The sequence below is a fragment of the Seriola lalandi genome, unplaced genomic scaffold (genome assembly GCF_002814215.2).
Source record: "Seriola lalandi dorsalis isolate HSWRI2012SDOR001 ecotype SW California unplaced genomic scaffold, Sedor1 jcf7180002054923, whole genome shotgun sequence".
Lineage (NCBI taxonomy): Eukaryota > Metazoa > Chordata > Actinopteri > Carangiformes > Carangidae > Seriola > Seriola lalandi.
This window is the reverse complement of record NW_019525475.1, coordinates 1,009,066-1,017,627: the sequence shown is the minus strand read 5'-3', so window position 1 is coordinate 1,017,627 and position 8,562 is coordinate 1,009,066. Positions and strand designations below refer to the sequence as shown.

At 43.2% G+C, this 8,562-nt stretch overlaps 1 protein-coding gene across 1 annotated transcript in view; it reads left to right on the top strand.

The window, feature by feature from the left end:
* The window catches only part of myo3a (myosin IIIA), a 44,656-nt gene that overhangs the window by 20,514 nt on the left and 15,580 nt on the right, over positions 1-8,562 (top strand). The window contains exons 9-19 of the mRNA XM_087169940.1: positions 1,084-1,125; positions 2,034-2,130; positions 3,008-3,124; positions 3,601-3,705; positions 3,896-3,979; positions 4,526-4,728; positions 5,684-5,782; positions 5,904-6,018; positions 7,202-7,328; positions 7,829-8,039; positions 8,214-8,361. Of these exons, the coding sequence (XP_087026066.1) occupies positions 1,084-1,125; positions 2,034-2,130; positions 3,008-3,124; positions 3,601-3,705; positions 3,896-3,979; positions 4,526-4,728; positions 5,684-5,782; positions 5,904-6,018; positions 7,202-7,328; positions 7,829-8,039; positions 8,214-8,361 (1,348 nt within the window). The remainder of the gene's footprint in view (positions 1-1,083; positions 1,126-2,033; positions 2,131-3,007; positions 3,125-3,600; positions 3,706-3,895; positions 3,980-4,525; positions 4,729-5,683; positions 5,783-5,903; positions 6,019-7,201; positions 7,329-7,828; positions 8,040-8,213; positions 8,362-8,562) is intronic.

The window sequence follows — 8,562 nt, the reverse complement described above, 5'->3', positions numbered from 1 at the left end:
CTGGAAGTCCCTGAATGAATGGAACAAAAATGAAAACGGTAAAACCTCAACCCTCTTATCTATGATAAAGTTGGTCATGATAAAGCCTAAGAAGTTACCCAGGAATTTTCACAGGATGACTGATCTTATAATACAATCTCTTCAGCACTAATTCTGCAAGTATCCAAATTTGAAACTCAAATGTTTGTCATGTGACAAAGACAAACAGTTGGTTAATGCAGAACAAGCTGTTTAAGAATTCTCAATGACTAAGTAAAAGTTGACCTTTTGACAGCTGGGTCTGAGTTAACCTTATGAAAGTGTATTGATGTCTTTGCACTGAAAGACATGGCCCAGACACCTCTAGCTGATGCTGAAGACAGTGTTAAAAACCCACAACATTAAGCCTTTGTTAGTGCCACAACACCAACAATAGTCTAGCAATTCAGTTTAGGGCTTTTACATGTGATGCCTGCACTTGACCTTCCACCTAGTGAAGGACTTTCCCCTTGATCATTGAAGTCAACAGAACTGCAGCTTTGATTTTTAAGCATCTACACCCTCGTTGAGTCTGGCCTTGGTTAGATGACTACACTGCAGCAGAACATCTCAGTCAGCTCATTTCATATTGACACTTGAAGCCACATTGGCCGGAGATTTTAAAGCCAAACCAGGACAACCACGTTGCGATAACATTTATTTCAACATTGAAAGACGAGTACAAAACAATTACTCTTTAGACATTTGCGACAGTAACCAATTCAAAGTTGTTCACGCAGGCTCCATCACACAGAGCAGGTCTGGCGCCATGCTGCAGGTTCCTCACTGACAGCAGCTGGTGTCGCATGTCTTCCCTTTGCACACGCAGCCAGAGGCGCACTTGGTGCACCCAGATGGACAGCATGGGCAGCAGCCTGCAACAACGGGTCAACATTCATTAGTGAGACCAGCAGAGATGTGTATAAGAGACAGGCTCAATCCTGCTCCGGCTTCACTTGACGTGCAGGCGGCGACGTGAGTCACATGAGCCAAGACACGTTGGCCCAGAAAAGTGTTTCACCCAGTACAGTCATGAAATGTTAATCCTATTTCTGTCGTTTTAAGCCATCATGGAAAGACAGACAGAGGCACAGACAGTAATGACAGGTAACACATGCATATATATGACCTTTAAGCCTCAGTAGGAGTAGATGCTACCTGGCTTTTTGTTGTTGTTGTAGTAGTGAAGGCACATGTACTTGCGTTCAGCTACATTAGCTGGTTTTAGACTGTTTACATGCTGCCATTGTTTACGTTGTCGTCTGTTTTACGTTGTTATCTATATTCCCTGTGTTTTCTGTAACGTCCTGTCATTGTAGGACCACGACACCAAACCTAGCGCAGTCGATGAGCTCCGAAAACCTCACCGACGTTCGTCATTAACTCTCAGACAAATGGCGTTTCAGCAGAGATTAATTGCAGTCATCATCAGCTAAATAATGATAAATCCTTTTGAATGTGGCTGGTAATAAGATGTAATCATACATTTCTGACACATAATGTGAGGAAACAATGATTTATTCATTGTGGTGCATTTTGATACGTCCAGACTTCTTTTAGCTTGTATTTAAAGTGATTTATCACAGTGAACAGTGCAGATATCAGTCTGTAAAGTTCAGGAGTCATGTTTGTAGGAGTAAATATTTTAAATAGTACAATTTCCCCTATAATTTACAGTTTCATGCAAAAATAAACATCAATCTCAAGGTGTAGGGAGCAAAGGGAGGATGGAGGGCGGAGTGAGCTGCATACTGATGCCCCTTCTATTTTCACCATTTATGTTACAGCGTATTATATTTACATGTAAATCTTTTATCTAGTTGAAGGTGTGATTATATTTACATTATTTAAGGTTTGTTTAAAATGTAGAGATGCGCTTCTTTGCCTTAGTGAATAACAGCGGCAGGACTGTGGTATGTTTTCATGATGTACTGAATTTGAATATAGATTACCGATATAGTCGCGTACATTACTGCTTTAGTAAGAGACTTGGTTGTGCGACCTGTGAATTCCAGGCATGAGCGCATCCACACTAAAAAAGGAAGCCACATGAAGACACAGACTGACCCCGACGAGGTGGACGACCTCGCCACCCTGGAAGTGCTAGATGAGGTGAGGAAGTCCGAGCTCTGATTGTTTTTTATTTATTTTTTGTTTTCTCTGATGATGATTGACATAAATATACATCTCAATAACAAACAACTAAATAAACATAAATGGTCACGAGGAACATAAGCATTGTAGTGTGAAACAATCAAAAGCTCCAGAACAGCTACTAAATGGACCATGTGGTGAGATTGTTTTGACAACTGTTTATTTGTTTTTAAATATACCATAACAACGACATCTATTACATCCTAAAGAGATCTATGATATCCTGTAAAAACTAGTTATTACATTGTTCAAAACACATTTTCATGCATTTTACAGAGATATTTTGTGATTTAAAGCCACATAAATTCATAATTATTACATATATATATGGTGATTTCTTTCCCTCCCTCCGTTAACCACAACATTTAGTATCATTTTTCCCGATCAACCCTGTTGGTCTGTTGATGAAGCACAGTGAGAAATGCACAATGGCATCTTTTGCCCAAATAACACCGAGAGCAATCCATCAAACGAGAACGCTGCATTGACGTATTGAACGATACAACCGGCCTCAGTTTGCCGGCGGATATTTCCACCCATCCTTCAAGATGAGCAGCTCTGCCGGTACGAGGGAGGCTGCGCCGCCCCGCTGCCGGTGATGTACCCGTCCCGGCAGCGCGGAGACAGGAGGATTAATCACCGCGTGACACGAAGATAATACATTGACGAAACGGGCGTCACAGGCCTTGACTTGAGGCAGGACATAAGCTAAAGGACTGCTTGGTTGTAATAATGATTGTAATGCAGTTATCTCCCTATAATGAGACATCTAGACAGGAATAAGTAGCTGGAAACATGACATACCTGAAAATCAAGGTTTCTTTTTTCCCTCCAGAATACCGTCACGGAGCAGCTTCAGAGTCGCTATGGAAAAGACCAGATTTACACATATGTGGGAGACATCCTCATCGCAGTCAATCCTTTCCATAAGATGGAGATATACGCTCCTCAGGTCTGTGGGTTGTTTTGTTTGTTTTGTTTGTTTTTCTTTACGCATGTGTGCTCCTAATACATCTGGTCAATAATGCACCGAATGTAGCGCAGCGTATCTCATTAGCACCTCTGCAGTTCTTCAGTCTGCTGCATCCCATTTAGCTGCACCTTCACACACACACACACACACACACACACACACACACACACACACACACACACACACACACTGCCCCTGTTTCTCTGCCTCTTCCATAGCTCACTGACTGTATTTTCCTCTCAATCATCACGTTTGTCTTTGCCTCAAGTTTGTCGCTATTTTTCATTCCTCTCCTCCCAGAGCAAAAATATAATGTATCATATGACAGTTTTCACAGGTGGAAAACGTTCATTTTTATTCTAAATAACATCTACCGCATGTTATCCATTACATTCTTGTGCATGTTTTAAATACGTCTTTTTCTTTTTATCGTCAACGCTCCTCTCTCTCTGTAGCACACTAAGATGTACATAGGAGCGAAGCGTACGGCTAACCCGCCGCACATCTTTGCTGTGGCTGATGTGGCCTACCAGTCCATGGTGTCATACAACACAGACCAGGTAAATGTTGTGCTCATTTCATCACACACGACACAAGTGTTATATTATCATTGCGACATTGTCCTGAGAGCAGAAAGTTGCTTTTATTTCCGCTTGTTTTGGAGTCAGCTTATCAAGATGTCTCCATTAACGCGGTGGAATTATTGTTATTAGTAGTTTTATGGTAATCTCTGTGACTTCCTGTGTGCAGTGTATTGTGATCAGCGGAGAAAGTGGAGCCGGGAAAACGGAGAGTGCTCATCTGTTAGTGCAGCAGCTGACTGTTCTTGGGAAGGTGAGTTATAATGGTCCAATAACCACAACATCACATTGACATGTCCTTCCCATTCCCATTTATTCTTCGTTTCACAAAGTTTTGCCCGAGGTTGCAAATGTTTTTTCAATTTACGAAAAGCTATCAAACCACACCAAATACAAACATCAGGAAGGCAGTGAAATAATATTGTAAATAAAAGGGTAAACAATGAAATCTGTTTACTGTTCAAAGAAATGACAAGAAATTAGAAATCGCAGTTTTAAACTTGGCAACAGCCGTGTCCTCCAAATTCAACATCCTGTTATCAGTTTGTTTGAAGCTCCAGCTGGTGCCAGTCATGATTTGCGACTTGATTGAAAAGAAATTTCCATTTCAATTCAATTCGCTTTTTTATAAGTGGAATAGTAAAATAAACGATTGGCAGTGCCACTTTTGATGGGAACAACATGAATAGAAAAAGGCAGACGACAGAATTTCATGCATCATTTCGTGACAAAAGCACGATCACCTCCGCTGCTATTGATTTCCCCCCCGTTTCTAAACCGGTACTGCGTTTCATTTCAGGCCAATAATCGGACGCTGCAGGAGAAGATCCTGCTGGTCAACAACCTGGTGGAGGCGTTCGGAAACGCCTGCACGGTCATCAATGACAACTCCAGCCGCTTCGGCAAGTACCTGGAGATGAAGTTCACCTGCGGGGGAACGGTGGTGGGAGCGCAGATATCTGAGTATCTGCTGGAGAAATCCAGAGTCATCCACCAGGCCGTGTAAATATCACTTCCTTCTTTTTGTTTTGTAATGTAAGAAACCTCATGACGCTCATTGCTGTCATTTCACAGTGACGTTCATAGATATGTAAATCATGTCTCTTCTTGTTCTGTGAAAGAACACTGAGGTTATTTTCCCCGCTCGCTGTCAGGGGATCAGTGCGTAATGGACTCTGTCTCTCTTCCTTTCACCTCTGCCTCTCCATCTCAAACTGGTGGCATTTGCCTTCAACCCAGCACTTTCATTCAATCCACCTTTTCTTCTTATCGTGTGTCTGGGGAGCGGACCGGGGGTCAAGTGGAGGGGCTAGCTTATTTCCTGTTTGATCAAAGATTGCGGTCTTGCGAGTGTCCTTACTGGAACTTCAAAGGCAGACTCAAGTATTTCATTAGAGAACAGACGCGTGGGTCAGACAGGCTGAAAACACTGAGTGTAGCTGCACTTTTCTTCAGCCTGTTAGATACTAATTGTTGAGAACAGCAAACAAGACGGATCCACATTCATTCAAAAAATCGTACTTCAAAAGATTCGTTCATAATTCCCAACCTCAGGGATGTTTTCGGATTTGTGAGGAGGATAGTAACCAGAATGCACATATAAAATACTAAACGCATGACATTGTAGCTTATAACTGTGAAAACTTGAGCCACTAAACTGACAAAATGTGGCAAAAGTTTCTTAGAAAAATCCAAAATATGATTTATTATATTACGAAATGTCAATATCAACACATCCAAAAATAATATCGCCGTGATGTGAGCTAGCTAGCATAATTATTTACCTAACTGCAGCACGTCATACATTAGCAAAACAGGTGACATCAAACGAGCAACATGCTAACAAAGTCACATTTATCATTCTTATGCTTTTACAACCTGAATTTCTGACCTGTGTGTGTGTGTGTGTGTGTGTGTGTGTGTGTGTGTGTGTGTGTGTGTGTGTGTGTCTCGAAAGAGGGGAGAGGAACTTCCACATCTTCTACTACATTTACGCCGGCCTGGCTGACAGGAAGAAGCTGGCCCACTACAAGCTCTCCGACAGCAAAACACCTAAGTAGGTTTGCCATTTCTCAGCCCCTCTCTCGAAATGCTGTTATTGCCAACTCACACCGCCAACTCCCCACTTCCCAACACCCCCCCCCGATCCTGATCTTTGCTTCCTCTTTGTACTGCAGGTATCTGTGTAACGAGCACGTTAAATTAGGGCCTGACATAGTGAGCAACACCTTCTACAAGGAGCAGTTTGATGCAGTGGAGCAGTGTTTCAAAGTCATTGGATTCACCCTGGAGGTACAAACGACTGCATCAGTCACTGGGCAAAAAGCTGAAAGTGTCTCGCCCACGATAACCTTGATCCTAACATTCATACAGACATGATCTCACACTCCTGTATTATACCTGTAATGTATGAAAGTCAGTGTTTAAAAATCCACAAAATAAGCTTTAAAACTAGTGTATAGGTGGTTTCTATAGGTGTCTTCTGATGGAGAACGGAGCTACGGAGGCACATGTTAGGCAGTCAGCTGTTGGCATTGTGAGGGCTAATGAGGCCCTAAGAGCTGATTGCCTCTGGGATCTGCACGTCAGTAGCACTTATCCTGTAATCGCTTGGCACCGAAGGAGGAACAGCCTCCTTTTCTATAGTACGTCCTGTCTTGCATGAAATCACAGAATGTGTACTAAGATTATGAAGATTATCTTTGAGGCACTTTTATCTATTTCGACACAGTTTCAAGACACAAACTGCCGCATTAGAAGCTTTTTTTCACTGTCAGACGACTTGAGCAAACAGACGCACTATTTCCAACAGGTTTTATTTTATATTTCCTAAACTAAAAGTCGCTTTTTACTGTATTTTGTTGTCATTTTCGGTGATGTGATGATTTTTAAACGTCTGTTTTTGTAAATTGAATTAAGACTCGTTAAATGGCGCTCCCATTTGTTGGACATTTAGCTATAGAAGCTAACGCTGCTCATGCTATTCCTGTGGCTGCTAACAAAACATGACATCCTGAGCACAGAAAGGACATTTGGTGTGACAACGGAAATGTAATTTAAAAAGCAAAAGTCAGAACACAAACTGTGCACAAAAGTTAGTAAAAAACTCCAATACCTGACCAATTATGGACAGATGATTTTGGAGGTGAGAGCAGAAATTTCAGCTGTGATTCAGCAGCTTTCCATTTAACTAGAGTGCATGTTGTGCCTTACACAGCTGAACATTTCTGCCTCCTCTCAGGCTTTGCATGACTCGACACCTACAAACCTTCATGAAAGTGGCAGGACTGAGTTTGTTAGTCTGAGTCCTCAAGCGCTTCTGCGTTACATAAGGTGATAATGATGATAAAAAAAATAGAAAAACAGACAAAACCTCCAAATACCTACACAGCTGAGAAGAATATAAGATTTGAAGAGATTAGGGTGTTACGGTATTTGGTATCAGTTTTCTAACGACAGTCTATCGTCTCTGCAGGAGCTGGGCAGCGTTTACAGCACCCTGGCCGCCATCCTCAACTCCGGGGACATCGAGTTCTCTCCGGTCGCCACCGAGCATCAAACAGACAAGAGCAACATCTCCAACATTTCTGTCCTCGAGAACGGTGAGGAGGGAGGAGGGAGGGAGAGAGAGGGGAGAGGGGGCCATGGTTACACTTCAGTATATGATGACGTAAAACCAAACATGACTCTGAATTTCCTCCTCTTCCTCCCTCTTCTGCTCCTTTCCATTAACTCCGCAGAGCTCCAGGTGGAGTGGAGCTAAATATAGGAAACTATTGTTCTGAAATAAATCATCCATCAGTACAGACAGACTAGTGCAGAGTTCCAGAGACATTATTACCAAACATACATCTGCAATGGGCAGATTTCACCGGACAGGACTTTCCTCAGGCGTTATATTTTCTAAATTTAAACATTTGTCCTGACGGGTCATTTACAAAGCTGTACAGATGGAAACTTATTTTAATCTGAACCCAGAACATCATCCTCCTCCCTGAGTGTGAGTGAGGGCACTTAAAGTTTGCACGCTCGTGCACTCACTTCTACTACTTCTAGGAATGTTAACTTTCATCCCATCCCTCATCTCGTGTCCCCCCTTCAGTGGCCTCACTGCTGCGCATCCGCTCCGACGAGCTCCAGGAAGCCCTGACCTCCCACTGCGTCGTGGCCCGGGGAGAGACGATCGTCAGGCCCAACACGGTGGAAAAAGCGGCGGAGGTGAGGGACGCCATGGGCAAGGCTCTCTACGGCCGCCTCTTCAGCTGGATCGTCAACCGCATCAACTCGCTGCTGCGGCCCGACAGCCACCTGGGGTGAGATTCAGGAGCGGGAAGTGTGATGGTGTGTGCGTTTATGTGCGCGTCGTGAATGCAGAATGAGGTCATCTCGCAGGGTTCCTACTTTTGTATGCGAAGAATAAAAAAGAACTTGCTGGAAGAAATGGATGAATTTAAAGGCCTGATGTTTCATTTCTTCTCACCCTCCAGAGAGGATGACAAGGGCCTGAACATCGGCATCTTGGACATCTTCGGCTTCGAGAACTTCAAGAAGAACTCCTTCGAGCAGCTCTGCATCAACATCGCTAACGAGCAGATCCAGTTCTACTTCAACCAGCACATATTCGCCTGGGAACAGGTGAAGTCCGCCGACCCCGCCGCCGCAATCAGAGAGCGCTTGAATCCCTCCTTTGTGTGCATTTTTCACCTTGGTGCTACCTCATTTCCATCTAAATGGCGATAACATGTCATCATTTGTCACCCTGCGCTTTAAGAGAGACGGCGAGGGTGAAATATGCTGCTGTCTTTATTTACGGGAGAATGAGGTTCACGATTTTCC